Source organism: Pezoporus occidentalis, unplaced genomic scaffold, assembly GCF_034315485.1.
Source record: "Pezoporus occidentalis ecotype Australia unplaced genomic scaffold, CSIRO_AGI_Poc_V1 ctg357, whole genome shotgun sequence".
Taxonomy (NCBI): Eukaryota; Metazoa; Chordata; class Aves; order Psittaciformes; family Psittacidae; genus Pezoporus; species Pezoporus occidentalis.
Window position 1 is genome coordinate 285,905 of NW_026915560.1, and position 19,234 is coordinate 305,138.

The 19,234-nt window shown below is 58.5% G+C and overlaps 2 protein-coding genes across 2 annotated transcripts; both read left to right on the forward strand.

The window, feature by feature from the left end:
• The first annotated feature begins 1,534 nt into the window (after positions 1–1,534).
• On the forward strand, positions 1,535–15,375 carry FIGNL2 (fidgetin like 2). The gene is made up of 2 exons (XM_062630607.1): positions 1,535–1,662; positions 11,575–15,375. Exon 2 carries the CDS (start codon positions 11,586–11,588, stop codon positions 13,716–13,718), a length of 2,133 nt encoding a protein of 710 aa, XP_062486591.1. The 5' UTR covers positions 1,535–1,662; positions 11,575–11,585; the 3' UTR covers positions 13,719–15,375.
• A 781-nt stretch (positions 15,376–16,156) lies between these two features.
• TMDD1 (transmembrane and death domain 1) lies at positions 16,157–17,237 on the forward strand. Its single transcript, XM_062630608.1, has one exon. It carries the CDS (start codon positions 16,291–16,293, stop codon positions 17,026–17,028), a length of 738 nt encoding a protein of 245 aa, XP_062486592.1. The 5' UTR covers positions 16,157–16,290; the 3' UTR covers positions 17,029–17,237.
• Positions 17,238–19,234: the final 1,997 nt, after the last annotated feature.

A 19,234-nucleotide genomic window follows, 5' to 3' on the forward strand; every position in this document is an offset into this window, starting at 1 on the left:
AGGGAATACCAGTGATGGGGAGGTGGTGTGGGGGCGAGTTTTGAGGCATTTTCTGCTGATAATAAATTTACTGATGGAAATAAACTGGGAACCTCCAGATCCTGCATCACCCCTGGATCTGGCTGGGATCAGGCAGAGTATCCCTTCAGCTTTAATGTCTGCCCTAGTCCAGGCAACGCTCGCCTGCTCCTGCAAAGGAAAATATTCCCTAATCCCTGAGGGAATGACAACATTTGTGCGAGGCAAATAAGGCCATGATGTGATTACAGCAGGGAAGAGCCTGAGCTGGTTAAACAACATGAAGCGGGGCTTTGGAGAGTGAAGGGGAGGCGGCTGCTGGGTGTTCCTGGTGCAATCCCACCCCAAAAAGGTGAATTTTGGGGCACGGAGAAGGGAGCGCATGGCCCAGTGCCACAGTAAATGGGCTGTGCTGTGGCCACCTCCCATCGACACCGTATCCTTGGGGCAAATGGTTTATTTTTGCACGGTAAACTAATAGTAGGAAAGTATTCCAGGTATTTGGGATTCCTCCGAGCACTTCAGCAGCTGAGGACCCAGCCCATGGGCTGCAAATGGGTCCTTGGGGGTACAGGAAGGACTGGAGCTGGGGTGCAGGGCTCAGGGTGCTGAGGAGCTGGAGTACAGGGTGCATGGGGCTGGGGGCAAGGGTGCTGAGGAATCAGGATGCGATGGAGCACGTGGGTGCTGGGAGTCAGGGTGCATGGGTTCTGGGATGCTGCGGTGCAGGGATGCTGGGGTGCAGGGGTTCGGGTGCAGGGATTCTGGGGTGCAGGGATGCTGGGGTGCAGGGGTTCGGGTTCAGGGATGCTGGGACGCTGTGGTGCAGGGATGCTGGGGTGCAGGGGTTCGGGTGCAGGGATGCTGGGGTGCAGGAGTTCGGGTGCAGGGATGCTGGGGTGCAGGGGTTCGGGTGCAGGGATGCTGGGATACAGGGGTGCTGGGGTGCGGGGGTTCGGGTGCAGGGATCCTGGGGTGCAGGGGTTCGGGTGCAGGGATGCTGGGACGCTGTGGTGCAGGGATGCTGGGGTGCAGGGGTTCGGGTGCAGGGATGCTGGGGTGCAGGGGTTCGGGTTCAGGGATGCTGGGACGCTGTGGTGCAGGGATGTTGGGGTGCAGGGGTTCGGGTGCAGGGATGCTGGGACGCTGTGGTGTAGGGATGCTGGGGTGCAGGGGTTCGGGTGCAGGGATGCTGGGACGCTGTGGTGCAGGGATGCTGGGGTGCAGGGGTTCGGGTGCAGGGATGCTGGGACGCTGCGGTGCAGGGTCTCGGGGTGCCGTGCTCTCGGCCGCCCTCTCTCCCGCTCCGCCTTTGTGCCGGGTGGGCAGCGGGGCCGGAGCGGAGCCTTTGCCAGCCCCATCCCTGCTCCCTGCCCAGGACCAGCTCCGCTCCGCTCCGCTCCGCCCCGCGGCCCGCTCCGCGGCGGCGCAGGGGCGGGACATGGGCGGCGGGCGGGGACCGGCCCCGGCCCCGGCCCCGGCCCCAGCCCCAGCCCCAGCCCAGCGCCGGCCCCAGCCCCAGCGCCGGCCCCAGCCCCCGCCGCCCGCGGGCCGCCCCGCATTGTCCGGGCGGCAGCGGGAGGATGCGGCGCCCCGCACGGCCGCCCGCCGCCGGGCTGCGCTAGGGCCCGCCGGCATGAGGAGGTGAGCGGGGCCGGGGCGGGCAGGGAGCGGGACCGGGGAGGGGGAACGGGGCAGCCCCGTAGCTGGGTCTGGGTAAGGGCCGCGGGGCACCCAGCCCCGGTAACACAGCCCCGGTAACAGAGCCCCGGTAACAGAGCCCCGGTACACAGAGCCCCGGTAACAGAGCCCCGGTAACGGAACGGGGCATCCCGGGAGGGCTGCGGGGGCTCCGCGCAAACGTGCTCATGACATGAGCCCGCCCGTCGGCGGGAGCGCCTGGAGCCGGCCCCCGCGGCCGGAGGGGTGCGCACGGCGGATAGGATCACCTCCTCCGTCCATCCCATCCACGCATCCCCCCTCCCGTCCCCCCTTTTCCTCTTTCCACCCCTCCATCGCTCCCTCCATCCAGGAACAATGCGCGCTCCCCCCGGCCGCTGCCGCACGTCAAGCGCGCGCTGGAGCGTTCGTTCGCCTCCAGTCGTGGCGCGGAGGAGCTGATGGCATCTTGTGATGAGGGCTTTGGGGAAAGAGAGGGTTTAAAACAGCTTTATCCTGCGTGTTCCAGCGTAAATAGCCCCGGGTTTGGAGGCTGCTGTACAGTACTCCAAGTTTCACTCTGGGATCACAAAAATTAGCGATACCATTGACTGGATCCTGGTTTTGTGGCAGATTTTAGGGCTTTGGATGCGCTGAACTGAAATGATGAGAGACCTCGAGCGCGCGTGGTGTTTCCTTTGAATGCACTGATAACGGCTTGGGATTGATTTCCTCATCCCATGCATGGGAATTGCCAGCGTTTCCCCCTGGATTCCCCGCCACGGGGGCTGCCTGGGCGCTGGTGGCTGCTCTGGCAATGACAGGGCACCGGGTTCTGCTGCTCCTGGATGCTCCGGCGCCTGTTTGCTCTTGGAGGTGGTTCTGAATGCAACATTCCAGCGGGATCTGAGGCCCGGGGGTTGTTTATCCCGTTAAACATTTGGTTTAGGTCTCTTTAGCACAGGAGTGTTGACATTTTCCCTTGGTGGATAATGAATGGCGCGGACTGCATTGTGTTCCTCGGAAAGCTGCGGGATCCCGCAATAACATAAACACCCAGGGCTGAATCCATCCCAGCTCCGAGAGGAGCGGGCTCCGTGTTTACATCACTGCTGCTCCTGTTGAAGTTTATTATTGCTCACGGGAACGGCCCTCTTCATTCTTGGTGGGTTTGGTTCCTTGCTGACGGCTGCAGTTTCCCCCCCTGCTCCCGGTTGGAGGTGAAAAGCTCCCAGGGAGGGCAAGGAGCAGCCGGGGGCTCTCCCTGCCCACAGTTGGGTTTCTCGGGAGCAGGGATGGGTTTTGCAGCTGCCTTTGTTCTCCCGCCGAGCCCCCGCCGCATTCTTCCCTTTAGCCATTATCATTTGGGTTAAACAGAGAGGCAAGTTGTGTCCCATATGGAGCATGTTAACAATTGCTTATCAGGAGCCCCTGTTTTCTCCTCCCTCCCTTTCTCCTGGCCTTTCTTCTCCCTTCTGAGTCTGGGTTAGGGCTTTAACAGCATCTTGGGGTCGGTATTCATCACCCAAACCTCTCTTGTGTCCTGTCAGAGCTCATTCCCTGCAGTGAAACAGGGAATAAGCACTGGGAAATCTCCCAAGTGGGTTTCCCTGGCTGCTGTGAAATGTGGGACACAGAAGCTGAAGCAAGCAGCCTGTCTGTGGTCATAGATTCACGCCTCTGGCTGGCAATGGGCTTCTTCCCCAGTGCAGCTGAGGCTCCCATTGCCTTCCTCTGAGGAGGACGATGAGGAGGAGATGATCCTGATGCCGCTTCCCGTGTTTGTACAGCCTGATGCAAACAGGAGCTGTGGTTTTCCCAAATCCATCCTTAGGAGCCCTCATCCCGCATCCATCCTCTGCTCCCAGGGAATTCAGTAGCCGCTGTTATGTTGGGTGCCCAAACACAGAGGCAAGGGCCTAACCTTAGGCCAAGGGAGTGGCCACCAGGTCACTTCATCCACTCCTCCTTCCCCCTTGGAAAAGGTAAACACAAAAGCCTCCGGGAGCATTTGCCTCCAAAGCCAGTGCTGCATCCCGTGGGATGAGGAGGAATAAAGCGATTCCATGTGGCACAGCGTCACCTCCGTGAGGATGGAATCGTCCTCCATCATTTAAATAAGTGCTGGAAAGAGTTTGGGAGTGTGTGCTGTGTCTGCAGTTTGCTGTGGACTTGATTTGTATTAATGGAGGAGCTATTCCCTCGGGATAGGAGTGCCGCCTCCAGGTTTTCCTGCAAACAGCCCAATATTTTCCTTTCTTCCTTTCTGTCTGCTTCTGGAATGGTTTGGGGATTCTGCAACCTCCCAGCTTTCATCTGGAAGGAGACGGATCCCGTGTAGGGAAGGAGAAATCCCTCAATCCACGGGTTACGGCAGCAGATGCAGGAGCACCAGATCGGAGTGAGGATTCCTAAAGGGAATGACATTAATGCATCTGGAGAAGCGATAGTGACCCTTGCACCACGCTGACCCTTGCCTTGATGCCATTGTAAACACTTTTCAGTTCTAGGGTTTGAGCTCCAGTGATTCCATGGCTGGAAGCGGAGCTTTGCCCTTGGACACGGGCTGCCGGGGAGGCTCCTTTTGTCATCCCAGGGCAGATCCCGGCGCATCTGGCCAAATGTCAGCTGGAATTTGGCAGCGTGCAGGAAAACTGGAGGCTCCTGGCATCTCATTTACTGCCGTCCTCTGCTGGTTAATGGTTGTGCTGGTTAACGTGGTGCTGCTGGTGCTGCTGCTCCCTTGCGTGTCATTGCCCTCTCATCCCATGGGACACATGTGCCAGTGTCCCGATTAAAGGGAGCTGTTGGGACTAAACCAGACTTAAGCAGGGAAATTCCCATTACTGGATCAGCAGCCAGCAGGGAATCATAGAATCCTATCAGAGAATCAACCCAGTTGGAAAAGACCTTTACGATCAAGTCCAACCTTTACCCCAGGTTTGCCAAGTCCACCATTAAACCAGTTCTTCCCAGTGCCCGCCCTGGCAATTCCCAGTTCTGGAAACCAGCTTTATCCCCTTGCAGGCTCCACTGCTGGGATTGCTTCGGGTGCATTTTCCTGTTGGTTCTTCTGCTCCGTGGACCCTTGGTTTGCAGAGGATGCTGCTGCACACACACGTGGGCTCAGCTCTCCTCTAATAGAAGCAGGAGCTGGAAGGCAGCACCGGCTCTCTGCAGCGAGGTGTAGTTTGCTGTGTTATGAGGGTGTTGTAAAAGCTCTCTCCTGGCCTTGTGGCCTGTCATCAGCTGAAGTTAATGCTGGTTAAATTGTACAGATCCCCAGCACAGCTTCTCCTCCAGCGCTGCTGCCTCGGGTCGCTTATCAGCAAGCCCTCATCTTTATGGGGGCCCCAATAAACCCAGCCAAGGCCTCGCAGATGCAGCTGACGTACAGCGAGAGCAGGGGAGGATGCACATGAAGGGTTTTCTTCCTGCCTCCTTTCTCCTGAGGACAGGCAGCTCAATCATGTTTATTTCATGACAGGGATGCTGTGCTGCTGCCCGGGGCTGCACCGGGATGTGGGGATGAGCTCCCTGGTGGGATGTGCTCCCTGGAGGGATGCTTGGCTGGTAGGGCTGTGGTACCCAGGCGAGTGCTTTCTTTCAGCAGAGAAAAGAGCCACTTTTTCTGCCTTTTCCCCCCTAAGAAAGTGAAAACTAATGTCAAGGCAAATTGCACTTTAACCCACGCTTGTCTTGCCTACAAAACCCAAGGTGAGTAATAGCAGAATAAGTGTCCCCCTTCCCTGCCCCGGCTGCGCTCGGAAGAGGGGCCAGCTCCTCACAAAGACTTTGCTGTGTCAATAGATGAGAGGGGCAGCAGCAGCACCGAGCTGGGGGGGACTCGTGGCATCGGGGGATGCTGGAGCCCAGGTCCTCTCCCTGTGATTAATCTCTCCTGGAACCCACTGCTTTGTCTGCTGCTTTGGCTCTGCTGCAGCAAAGGGATGCTCCCCTCAGAGGCTGTTTCTCTCCTTCCTCTCCAAGCAAAGCACTTGACTCTGCTCCCCACATCCCGCTGCCTCCTGGGGCAGGATAACATGGGGGTAATTGATGGCAAGAGGACCAATGGCTGCAGCAATGTATAATTAAAGGCCAGGGGTGATGTGCTGCCTGCAGGAGGTTAGAGAGGTTGAGTGTGCTTTGAAGGGCTTGTCCTGCACATCCCTGCTCATGGTGTCCCCTGTGCTCTGCACTGTGTCATCACTGGTCCAGCCCTGCTCGGTGTTGGGGTTTTCCTATCCCTTCTGGCATCGCCGGAGCTGGAATCACCGGCCCCATCTTGCCTCCCATTCCCTGTGCTCCATCCCCAGAGCATCTCCTCTGAGCACAGGGCCATGTGTTGGCCAACATCAGTGGGTTAAAACGCCAGTGTGAGGTTGGGCTCTTCTGGACACGGTTGTGCTGGAGCGACCGCTCCTCTTCCTCCTGGGAATGGCAACGGGAAGATCGTGGTGCCTGGGATGGTTCATGGCAACCTGAGAGTGCACTAAGGTGCCACATTCCCTGCTCTGTTGTGGGTGCTTGGGGTCAATGACAGCAATGACCTGGGTGCTCGGCCCTGGATGCTCACAGAAGGGAGTATCTGGGAATGTCAGGGTATTCCCAGTTGCATTTTGATCCCATCCAAGCAGTGGGGCAGGAGCCAGCCATGGGGCTGAAGCTGCTGGGTGTGCATGGGCAGGGCTGTGGTCACAGCCAGGTACATGCTCCAGAATAGCTCCATTACAGAGCTGACCTTGGGCTGTTCATCCCCTCCAAGGTGATTACTTTTTAATGAGTGCTGCTGGAGAGGGAGGAAGATGAATTATTCCTGCCCTAGGATTAGCTCCAGGAGGCAGGAGCGGCGCTGCCCCAATCGATGCGCACGGAGCCTGCCTGGCTCCAAACGTCTCCCTGTTCCCCATTGATACCTTCAGCCCGATGCTGCTCCCACCGGGTTCTTCCTTAACCTCTTGGGATTTGTGAGCAGCAGTCCCATAGCGGCAGGCTGAGGTGTGTGTGTAATGATGATAGCTGTAACAGGCTCCCAACAGCCACGAAGCGGTGTGGACTCACCGGGTGCAGGAGGTGGGAGCTGAAGGGGCGGCTGCTCTGAGCGTGGTTCCCAAAGCCCATCCTGGAAGAGGGTTGCTGCAGGCTCAGGCGTGGATGAGGGCAGCAAAGAAAGGAGCCCAAACCAGGGGGACTTGTGGAAAATCCATTAGTGAATGGATGCAGGAGGGAGCGCGGCTTTTCAGGCTGCTGAGGCGAGAATCCGGGAGTCAAAAGGCTGGGAAAACAAAGGCTACGGAGAGAGGCCTCCCCCAGCCCAGCCCCTAGGGCAGGGGAAGGTGTTCCACAGGGAATGGGGTCCCCCATCGCTCGGGGTGTGTGACAGGGACATGTGGGGACCGCAAGGATGGAGCTGCAGGATTGATGGGAGAGGGGAGGTTTTGCTCCCTGTGGATCGCGCTGCCTGGCAGAGCACTGAGGTGGAAAACACAACCAGTGCGTGGGGCTGGATGGGGCTGGGAGGCTCCCTGGAATCACAGTTAATGGAGATGGATTCATTCCATGGAGGAGATGAGCTGGAGCTGCTGCCCCTGTGGACAGGGTCCAGTGCATGGAGCAAATCATGTCCCTGCTGCAGCCCCTGCCACTGACCCAGGCCCAAATGGGGGAAGATAGACAAGGGGATGGTGGCTCCTGCCTTGGCTTCTTCTCTGAAGGGAGTTTGTTATTGGAGCTTCATCAGGGAAAACACCCTGGGATGAGAGGGTTTGGGGGTGCCCGGTCCCTTGAGCTGCTTCCTGATCTGCATCTTCATCCAAGTGCTTGTGGAAGATGGGATGTGGTGGCAATGCTTTCCCCTTTGAAAAAGGAAACAAGCATGGAAACAGGGTCCCTTTGACCTCCTGGCCTTCTTCTGGGGCCACGTCTGGCTGGGGAGATGGTTCTGCTGATGAGAAATGGATTTTCCTCCCCAGTATAATCCTCTGGGTCCAGCCCAGGCCCTGGGGAGCTCACCCAGCATCAAGGAATGGCATTTGGGTGAAGAGCTTCAGTCCCTACAGGGATCTGGCAGCACCCATGGGCCATGGCACCCTTCTCTGTGCCTTGAGTTGACCTTGAGGCGCTGTGGTCTTGGATGCTTCAAATGCTCAGTGATGCTCTTGCTGTAAAACCTCCTTCCTACCTGAGGAGCATCCTTCAAGGAGGTCTGGTGGAGATCACAGCTGGAATGTCACCCCGAGGAGCATCCTTGCAGCAAGAAGGAGACTGTTTCCCTTTGTCACTGTATTTTTAGGTCCCTTTATTGCTTCTTTTCTTCCCATCCATCTCCCATCCCATCGCATCAGCTTGCTATGAATCCTACGTGGGGTTCAATGCCGTATACCCCGGATGTGGGCATTCCCAGGCTGGGTACCCCTCCCTCCCAGTGACATTCCCATCCCTCTCACTGTGACAGATGGGTGATGCTCAGCACATCCATGAATGCTTCATCTGCTGGGCTGCTGCTGGAGCAGCACAGATGGACGAGGGCCCGTTGGTCACTGCTGGCTGTGCTGGTGTCCAGCTGCTCTGCACTTGATATATGGGTGGACAAAGCGGATACCGGAGCCTTCGGCTCGCTCCAGCCAGGGCTGAGGCTGCTCCTCCAGGGGGCTGGGAGAGGGCAGGGTGGGAGATAGCCTAAATCCTTTTAACATATGTACATTGGCCCTGCTCTGATTGCAATTCCACCCTCCGCTTTGTCGGCACCGGTGCGGAGGGGATGGGGAATGTGGTGGACAAAGAAATGCTGCTTCCCGATGGATTTGCCAAACCACCCAGATTTGCCTTAGAAAACTCGATGTTTGTGCTCCGGGCTCGGGCTGGGGGATTTAAACGTCCCAACCCCTGCAAATGCTGCCAGGGCTTATAACATGGCTAAGAGTGGCTTTGTGCTTGCTTTGCCCTAGTCCTTGCTTTAGGACCAGCTTCGCCACCCATGTGAATCACTGCCAGGCTCTTCTGCCTATTCGGGACCCACCATGTAGGGATTCACTAGGGATGACCCATATCCAGCTGGAATGTGTGTGCCAGCATGCACAAATGCTGCTGTAATCTTCAGCATTGGGGCTGAGGTATTTCAGAGGTGTTGCCACAAGCCCCAGTGAGCGTAAACGGAGTATTTTGATGTATAGCTGGGATCTGACTGGTGGCAGTGCCATTCCACCCTGCCCACACTGCTCATAGGAGGCACGGATGAAGCCCAGGACAAGCTCCTGGTGACAGAAGCTGAGCAAATCATCAGGAAATGCCTCATTTAAAAGAAGAACTCATTCCCACTGTCTTCTGCTTGCTTGGTCTCTTCTCCCCTGCCATGAGGACATCGCTGAGGCTGCTGCAGGACCTGGAGCATCCTGCATGGATCAGACCCTTCAGTGCTGCGAACCCAGCTTTGAGGCAGGAGTGGCATTGATGTGAGGCTGCATTGGTGCTGTTGGTCCATGTCCTTGGCTTGGGCACAGCGCAGAAGATCCATCTCACACAGCATCCGTGCTAAGAGAAGCCTTAGGTTAGCAGGGCTGTGGGGACCACTCAGGGCTGGGCTCTGAATGGAGACTCTCAGCATCCTTTACTCTTTCTTAGCCCAAAGTTTGCACGTTGGAAATACCTGGGAACACAGGAGGCAGATCCTGGCACAGGGATGGCTTTCCCTGCCTTGGGAAGTGATCGCGTCAGGCCGCGGGTCATTACAGGGATGATGGAACTGCTCAATGTCCTTTGGAAAAGGCATAAATCCCCCAGGCTGGCAGCCCTGCAGGAGGATTTAACCCAGGGAGACGGTGGCAGGACGAGCAGAGCATCGTGGAGGCAGCTCATGGGCGCGTTCCTGCACCCGGAGCAGCAGCATCCCGCTCCGGGTGCTTCTGCAGAGCAGCAACGGGTGTCCAAGGGGGACATCGGGACACATCCAGCGCCCCTGTGTGCGTACCTGGGGCTGGGAGCACCAAGAATCCATGGGGTGCTTTGTGTCCAAGGGCTGGGGGTGCTGGATCCCTGCTCCAACAAAGGCATCAGCACTGGGATGCTGCTGGGGCAGTTCCCCATCGCCTGCAATCCCCCATCCCGCGCTTTTCCCAGCGGGAGGGAGCGCACCCCATCCCATTGCGGAGCCGTTGGACACCCTCGGCGGGCAGCCCCGGAACAAAAGCCCGGCTCAGAGCCGCTGCTGAATAGATTAACAAGATTTCCATAATTAGGGCGGGCGGGAACAATGGGATTCTCCCCTGCCCAGCCCCCCCTGCCCGCCTTTGTCCCCCTATCCCTAGGGATAATGGGCAGCAGCGAGGGTGGGAACCGGCCCGGCCATTTGGTCACTGGACAGTCATTTTCTCACACTGCCAAGGGGAGCATTGAAACATCTGTCCCGCTCCGCCGCCTCTTTCACATCCCATTTCAAGCCCATGACAAGTCCTCCCTGCCCACCGCCCTCCCCCCCCGCCTGTGCTTCCAGGTTTTCCCGAGGTTTTGGCTTTGCTTTCCCAAATGCATCCCGTCTTTAAAGGGGATGGATGGAGCCGGGTTTGCTTTCCGGGGCTTTTGCGCTCAGGTTTGCTCTGGATCCAAGCATCCCCTTGCTCCTCACAGGGCACCGGGATGGGGCTGGAGCAGCCCACGCTGTGCTGGTGCTTTCAGCTGGCTCTTAGGAAGGCAATTCCCAGCATCAGGCTTGTGGTGTCTGCGCAGTGGGATTCGGTGTTGGTATCGATCTGCGCCATAGGGGAAAGCCAGGTGTTCCTTAGGGAAGCGCCCGTTGTTGTGTGTGTGTGTCTTCGGAAGCTCCCTGATGCAGGACACGAGGGTCACAGGGGGGCTTGGGTTCTCCCTTCTCCAGGAGGGACGGGTGAGGGTGAGGATGTGGATGCTGCCATTGAGGGCTGGGATTTGCTGGTCGTGGTGCTGGCACCTCCTTCCTCCCTAAGGAGAGCAGGAACGCTCCCTTTACAAAAAGCTATGTTTAAAAGGAGTCTTATTCCTCATGGGGTCCTCCAAGCCCCACTTCTCCCTTTCCATCCCCCTGTGCCCATCCTGTCCGGGCTCAGGATGGGCAACGTTCTCCTTTGTGTGTGTTAAAAGGGCCCTTTCCTGCAGGCTGAGCATTTATCTAACGGGAGCACTTTAATAATGGCCAGTAAATGCAGGGAAGAGGCCGGCTCAAGCCCTGGAAAGCCGCTATTGAAATCCTCTTGTGGAAGTTTGATATCCAAAGTGGAAGCACAAATGCCATCTAAGTCAATTAAAGCCTTAAGTAATCTAATTGTGCGGTGGCCACAAAGTGGCTTAAAGGCTGAGGGAGGCGATGGATGGAGCACGAGGTCCTCTCCTGGCTCCTGCTTCAGCCGTCCCCGGAGGCGCTGGGCATTAGGGCATGGTGGGGTCCCACAAAGGGGGGTGATGGGGGGCATTGAGACATGTTCACAGCTGGGATGTGAGCAGGGACTGGAGCAGCTCCCATGGGAGCCATGGGAGCCAGGCTGGAGAAGAGCAGCTTCCAGTGGCTGAAGGGGGTAACAAGAATGCTGGGGAGGGACCTGCATCAGGGGCTGGAGCGATGGGACAAGGGGTGATGGGTTCAGGCTGGAACAGGGGGAGTGCAGGTTGGAGATGAGGAAGTTCTTCCGTGTGAGTGTGCTGGGGCACTGGGATGGGTTGAATGGAGAAGGTTTGGATGCTCCATCCCTCGCAGTGTTCAGGGCCAGGTTGGAGCAAGCTGCTCTAGCGGAAGGTGTCCCTGCCCATGGAACTGGATGACCTTAAGGTCCTTTCCATCCCAACCCATTCCACGATGCGGGCCAGTCCCAGGGCGGTTCCTGGAGCTCATCCCTGTCTCCGCTGTCACCGGCGCTCTCCTGTCCCTCACAGGTCTGTTGAAGATGCACTGGTCACCAGAGCATGCCCAGTCCCTGAACCAGTGGCCGGAGCAGCACCTCGACGTCTCCTCCACCACCTCGTCCCCAGCCCACAAACCCGACCTCTACCCCAGCACCCGCCAGCGCTTCAACTACGCCTGGGCCAACGATGACATCTCAGCGCTCACGGCCTCCAACCTCCTCAAGAGGTACGCCGAGAAGTACTCGGGGGTGCTGGATGCGCCTTACGAGCGCCCGGCGCTCGGTGCCTACGGGGACGGCGCCTTCGGGCCGGTGAACGGGCAGAAAGGGGATGGGGAGCCCTGGCCGGGGGCACACGGCTCCGACGGCTCCTACCCGCTGACCCCCATCCACGATGGGCTCCCCGGCACCAAGGGGGTGGTGCCCCCCGCCAGCGGCGGGGCCATCGGGCTCGGCGGCTCCCCCGTGGTACCCGCCGGCCTCGCCGATCCCATGTATCCCGGTAACTCCTGCGGAGGAGCCGCCGCCGGCTCCGCCGGGATCGCGTCATCTCAGGAGTATCCCTCAGGTTACGGCGGCACCTATTTACCCTCCGGCTACTGCACCCAGCCGGCGGCAGCGCTGCCCCCTCCGCACCCCCCCGCCCTCCATGGCTCAGGGCTCCTGCAGCCCCCGCACCCATCGCCTGCCCTGGTGCCGGGCTATGGCTCCTCCGGCCCCATGTACAACTACACAGCCGGCAGCTACCCGCCGCAGCCGGGCTACGGGAGCATCCACCCGCCCCATCCCTCGGCTTCCTACCTGCCCTCCGGCATCGCGGCGCCCACCCCGATCCCGGCACCGCCGCCCGCTGCCCGCCCACCCGGGGTCCCCGGCTATGGGTACCAGGGCGCCGGCTTGGCCCCGCTGGCCGTGCCCCCCCTCGGCACCGAGGCGGCCGGCACGCTGAAGAGGAAGGCATTCGAGGAGGATGAAGGGGAGGGCAGGTATAGGAAATACAGCTACGAGCAGCCAAAGTCCCCGTACCCCCTGTCAGACAACGGCGAGTGCCGGGGCAATGGGTTCGGCGGCAGCGCCGAGTCCCCGCAGGTGGCCTTCAAGCCCGGGAAGCGGCCGTCGGGAGCCGGGAATGCCGAGGAGCACAGCGGCAAGTACAGCGGGCAGCCCATGAAGGGCATGGTCTCGCCGCCCTACGGCACCGGGGATGCGCCTCTCGCCAATGGGGAACGGGCGACTGAGCCGGGGCCCCCGTTCCCACTGCGGCTGCCCCCCAAAGCCCCCCTCTTCAGCAGTGCAGCAGTGGAGGAGCAGCCCAAGAACGTCGACCCCTTGCTCTTGGAGCTGGTGAACACCAAGATCGTGGAGCGGGGGCCGCCCGTGCAGTGGACGGACATCGCCGGGCAGGTCTCTGTGAAGGCCAGCATTGAGGAGGAGCTGGTGTGGCCCATCCTGCGCCCCGGTGCCTACACTGGGGCGGGACGGCCGCCCCGGACCATCCTGCTCTTTGGTCCCCGCGGCACGGGGAAGACGCTGCTGAGCCGCTGCATCTCCACGCAGCTGGGCTCCACCTTGCTGAAGCTCAGCGGGACGGCCCTGCTCTCCACGTGGAAAGCCGAGGCTGAGAAGATCCTGCAGACCGTGTTCTTCGTGGCCAGCTGCCGGCAGCCCGCGGTGGTGCTCATCACCGAGGCCGAGGCCTTGCTGCTGGCCCGGGCCGGCGAGGACGTGAGCAGCCTCAAGTCCCAGCTCCTTTCCTACCTGGACGACGTCTCTACCTCATCGGAGCAGAACGTGGTCGTCATCGGGACCACCTCCCGGCCCGGCAGCATGGATGAAGCTTCGCACCGGCGCTTTGCCAAGCGCTTCTACATCTCCCCCCCGGACAGCATCGCCCGGAGGCAGATCCTCCATCACGCCCTGGCTCAGCAGAGCTGCTGCCTGAGCGAGCGGGAGATGTCGTCCCTGGTGCAGCACACGGAGAGCTTCTCGGGCAGCGAGCTGGTGCAGCTGTGCCAGCGCGCCGGGGCCACCGCGCTGCACGGGCTGCAGGGCCAGCTCCAGCCCCCCTCCTACCAGGACCTGGAGAAGGCGTTCTGCAAGGTGCGCCCCGCTGCCTCCCAGAAGGAGCTGGACTTGTTCCTGGAATGGGATAAACTGTACGGCACCAGGCACTGATGCTGCGGGGCACCGGCATGGACCCTTCGCCCCATCCCAAGGCACTGGGACCGCTTGGAGGGGGCTGCATTGGGGTCTGGGGAGGCTCTGGTTCTGCATAACCAAACCTCATCCCGACTCCTTTGGCCTCGGCCAGGCTTTTCCTCTCCTTGGTTTTCCGGCGCCCACTGAACTCAGGATAACCTATTTATTGTATTCCCGTCCATCCATCCCTGGCAAAGACGGATGGCGAAGGCTGGAGACGCCTCCGCATCCGCTTCTCCAGCCTCGGCTACCCAACAGCTTGACGCTTACTGTTCTTTTTGATATCCCTTTGACTGATTGTTCCCAACAGGAATACCTCGGGCGTCGTGAGCAGAGCAGCCCCTCGCCCATGGCACCAGCAGCCATGATCCAGGAGGGAATGAATGGGGAGGGGAAAGCCACAAACCGGGGGGTGTTGGAGTTAAAGGCTGTAGATGGATCTCCTAGACTTGGGTTTTTATTTTTGTAAGGTATGTAGTGATTTTGGGTTTGTTTTTTGCTTTTGAACTACTCAGGAAAAGAAATACCTCAACAAAAAGAGAAAAGAATGTGTTTAAAACCCTCTTTTTATGGTAGGAAAAGAGCTTTTTAAAGAGTTTTCAGACCTGGGACAAAGCTGCTTCATTGCATTTGCTTCCAAAAGAGCTGGAGGAAGAAAGGAAGAGACAAAAAGAAACTTGAAGCTGTTACAAAGAGCAAAGTTGAATGTATTTTGGGTGCTTTTCACATCTCTTATGCCATGAGTTGAGTTCCTTGGGTTACCATTGTTCTTGTAGCATTTGGTGGATAACGTGTCCTCAAGGGGCAGTGTCCATGCCGTAGATTGGGAGATGGGGCATAGCTTTTTGGGTCAGGCTTCTGCTCCTTTTCCATGGCAAATAAAGGAGTTTTTAGCTTCCCACCATCCTCCAAGCACCGAAAAGCCCCAGCAGAGGCTGGTGATGACCACAGAGTTGCAGGGAACCACTTTCCCCCCCAAAACAGCCCTGGTTTTGGGCTCAGTGTGGGTTCCCCCTCACTGACCAACCACTGCACCATGCATCATCCAGAGCATGACTCCACTGCACATCCCCATGGGCCCCCCTTTGCATCTCAAGGGTGGGGGGTTCATTTCTTGTCTGCAATTAAGCCAGCTCCTCATTTTATCACTTTCTTCTGTTGCTCTATATTGTATTGGGGATGCAACTGCTCTGGGGCCACCTCGGAGCAGCCCCCCCATAACCTCAGGGTCTGCACATGCAGAACATGCTCCCCCCATTGCATTGGCCAGTTTTGGGATGGTTTCCCACTGTTTTGGTGCAGTTTCCCTTTGGAACATGCATGGGTGCAAAGGGCATTAACGGAGGGGGGGCAGTCACCTCCCCCTCCTCTTCCTCCAAAAAGTGGTCCTGGGTTCCTGAAGACTTATTATTATTATTATTAATTATTATTATCATATTTGTACACTCTCTGTAACCATTTCTACCTCATTTTGCAACATATTGTACATGAAAGTATTTAATTCATGGCTTATTAATGGCTGAGAAAGAAGAAAGAATAAGAAATGCTTTTGAGCTGTAATGGTCTACCTCAAGAAATGCTGTATTTTAAGAAGAAAAGTATTACACAGTATTAAAGAGATTACCTGAACGTGCCTGGAATAGTTTGGGATGAAGGGATCTTAAAGCTCATCCAGCTCCAACCCCCTGCCATGAGCACCAACACCTACCATTAGGTCCCCTCCGTCCCTGCGGGACCCTGGCCATGCCACAGGGACGGATTCTCACCTTTTGCTGCTGTTATGAATGGAAATAAAGGGAAAAGTGGCTTTTTCCCAGCCCTATGGGGTGCTGTGTCCCCGTGCCATAGGGGACATTGTAGCTTCCCTGGCCGGTAGGTGCCTGGAGCCTTTGTGCTGGCCCTGGCGCATCCAGAACAATGCAGCAGCTCCGGCCTCTTACTGGGACCCCTGAGATTGCGGAGCTATGAATAAATTACTCGGAGGATGGATGGGCTGGGAAATGGGAGGAAGGCTCCGTCCTCCTCTGGCTTTATCCGCACCCTGCTATAAGGCGGGTGCGCTGGTGGTGCGGGGCCACCTCGTGGTTATGGGTCCTTACCCGGTCCTTGAGCAAACCCGCGTTGGTTCAACTCAACCCTGCTCCATCTATTTGGGGTAGGAGCGTGCAAGTGGGTTCCCTCCATAGGGAGGGATAGGGGAGCTGCTGCTGTTGACTCAGAGGGGCCTTTGGGAGATGGGAAGAGGGTGGTGGGGACATCCCAAGATAGTCTGTCCCTGTGCTGCAGGTGTTTGGAGCCTAAACCCTAGGAGGGTGAGTTAGGGAAGGCAGGGATGCTTTAGGCTCGCTGGCAGGGATGCTATGGGGGATGCAGGGAGGGATGCTGTCGGGGATGCTGTCGGGGATGCTGTCGGGGATGCTGTCGGGGATGCAGGCTGGAGGCACAGCATTGAGTTGGACAGGAAACACTCACTCCTGGGAGGTGACATGGGACAAGGCACTGGGGAACAGGGAACGCACCCCTGGAACGCTCCGCTTTGTGAGGTCAGATGAGGAGGGAGGTTCTGTGTCCCAGGGCCACCCTGACGCCGAGGAGCACCCGGTCGATGCTGGTACCCGCGGGCCTCATCCTGCTCCTGCTGGCAGCGGGCAGCCGGTGCGAGGACACGGTGGCAGCCAATGTGGGCAGCCACACCATGGCCCGCATCGCCGACCTGCTGGCCCAGTCCGAGTGCCTCCGGCTCCGGCTGCTGCTGTCGGGCCCGGATGACCTGGGGGAGCGGGAGCTGCAGCGCCTCTCCGAGGAGAGCAACCGCATCCCCCGCCGGCACCGCCGGGACCTGCGCGGTCCCGGGGGATGCTCGGAAACCCTCCGGGGCTGGCTGCGGCGAGCGGGGGAGGCGCTGAGCTGGGACCGCCTGGCCCGCGGGCTCCGCAGCATCGGGCGCCCCGACATCGCCCGGGAGCTGGGGAAGAACCTGAACCAGGACCGGAGCCTGGAGCTGCTGCGGAACGTGAGGGGCTACGGCCGCGCCGTGAAGCGGCCCCGCTCCCCGCTCCTGCTGCGGGGCGAGCGGCGCCGCAGGGAGCGCGACCGGCGGGCCCCGAGCGCCGACTTCGGGGACCTGGTGGTGGAGAGGCGCCCGCCCCCCCCGTACACCCGCAGCCTCCTGGGCTGGGTCATGCCCGTGGCCTCGGGCATCCTCGGGGGGTTCCTGGCCTCCGTTGTCCTCGCCGCGGCTGCCGCGTCCTCTTGCTGCTGGGTGCTGAGCTTGGACGCTGCTTGAACCGGGGATGGAGCCCGAGCCGCAGCAGCTCCCGAAACAGGGCCCAATAAAGCTTCATTGGAGGGGCTGGGACCCAGACACCGACCCCGTGTGTTCCTCGGGGCAGCGAGGGTCCCATCCTTGCCTTGGGTGCTGCTGGGGATGGACGTCCACCAACCACCGCTGCCAGCTGCCCTGCGGATGCTCCTGATTGTCCTTGGATGCCAGAGATGGAGCCGAGCTCCCTTGGCCGCAGGGAGGAAATAAACCCCTTCTGCTGGGTCATTGTGCTGAGGCAGCACCTTGGCTTCATTATTCACAGCAGAGGTTAATTACAACCCAGTGACCTGATTGAGTGTGATTGTAGAGGTGCTTTGTGCTCTGGCTGATAACCTTGGCTTTCCTGAAGCCTGGGCTGATGGGCTGGAGGCTTTGCTCCTTTCTTGGCCTCTATCTCACTGCAGTTTTACCTTTTCCTACCCATTTCTGAGCCAAAGAACATCTGCAGAGTAACCCAAATCCACAGGCTGTGTGTTGTGGGGTGGCTTGAATGGGGTTTGTGCTGCTGATGGGGCCAGGGAAAGCTGCAGCTATCTGAACACTGGCACATGGTGCTGATAGAGATGCAAGTGTGTGATAGCCCTAAACCCACAGAAGCTGGAGGTCCCCAAGTGATGCTCTTGGTTTCTACTCTAGAACCTGTCTGAGCTGAGGGCTTTGGGGTGCGCAAAGGGAACAGAACGACAGGGCAGGCAGCAGAAGTTGTTAAAACAAGATGGACATCCCTCTTTATTGCAAATTCCAAAGTAAAAAGATGTACAGTACAAAGGAACTCAAAGATCAGACATCGACCCCCAGCCCGCTGCTTTACCACCTTCCTCCTCCCTCCCTTCAGCCTCCTTTCTCCATGTAAACCAGGACAGGACCGAGGAGGGGAAGGGTAAAACCAGCACGGGGCCAACGCCAGCGCCATGAACAGGGTATGCAAAGGGAGAGGAGCTCTGTGGGGAGATGCAGGGTCAGGAGCACTTCGGTAGCAGCATCTTTGTCACCCCCCGCATCCCTCGGTGCCCCCAGCTCTGCAATGCATTACTCAGTCACTGACTGAGCCTCACAACACCCCTGTGAGGTAGGGAAGGAGACACCCGGTTCACAGATGGGGTGTCCGAGCATCCTCTTGCACCTTCATGCTCAGAACTACAACGTGCAGCAACCTGGCCTGAACTGAGCAGCAAAACCCACATCGTTGGAATAAATTGGGCTCAAACTCCAATAGGAAACCTCATTCAAAGGTGGTCCCTCAGCCACTGCAACAACCTCAGGTTAAATCAGAGCTGATGCCTGGAGTTGTGCCCTGCTCAGCTCTTTGAAGTGGGACAAGCTGGATGGGCTGATGCTGGCTTGGGGGGTGCAGAGCCCTCCTGAGCAGCAGGACCTCACACTTGCACCCCAAGCATGGGTGAGGTCCCCATGGACCAGCCCTTGTCACTCCATGGGGGACCCCACTGAACGCATGGGGAAAGCAAGAAGCCAACAGGGATGTGACGGCCTCGCAGGGGACGGGCTCACTGGTGGCTCTAGATCACAGGATCACAGATCCCTTGGGTTGGAAGGGACCTTAAAGCTCACCCAGTTCTAACCCATCCCTTGTGCATGGACACGTCCCCATCATATCACAATGCCCAAGGGCACTGACAGCATCAGTCCCCATGGACCAGTGCAGGCAGCTCAGAGCAGGGCACCCACAGAGCCCAGCACTGAGGAACACATCAAGCTCCCCTCCAGCAGCTTCCACTGCATCTTACTCTGCTCTCCTCTGCATATTCCAGCTAAAACCACCCTAAAATGCCTTGGGGAGATGGAAGGGGAGGAGGATGCAAATAATGGCGACACCAAGACAACCTTCCCTCGTGGAGTGAAAAGGGTAACCTTTATTTCATTGTCTTTTGGCTTAGAGTAACGTGATTGTTCATCATGTTGGGTAAGATCACGAGGGGCCACCATGCAACCTCTAATACACAGTATTGAGCTTTCACAGGGGGCTGTTTGCAGCAGCAAATTCGACTCCAACTCAAGTGTGGGCTCTACGGAACATCATGGGTTGAGTTTCCTTTGGTTGGTTCAACATTGGCCTCCCTGCTTTAAGAGAAGGGAATAAAGCAGCTGGAATTGGGATTTGTCGCCCTTCCCCTCTGCTCTTGGAAGAACTTGATCCCAAATCAACCCA

Bases quoted from the DNA above. Each gene is read 5' to 3' on its own strand.
- TMDD1 (XM_062630608.1), top strand. From the start codon at position 16,291: ATGAGGAGGGAGGTTCTGTGTCCCAGGGCCACCCTGACGCCGAGGAGC.
- FIGNL2 (XM_062630607.1), top strand. From the start codon at position 11,586: ATGCACTGGTCACCAGAGCATGCCCAGTCCCTGAACCAGTGGCCGGAG.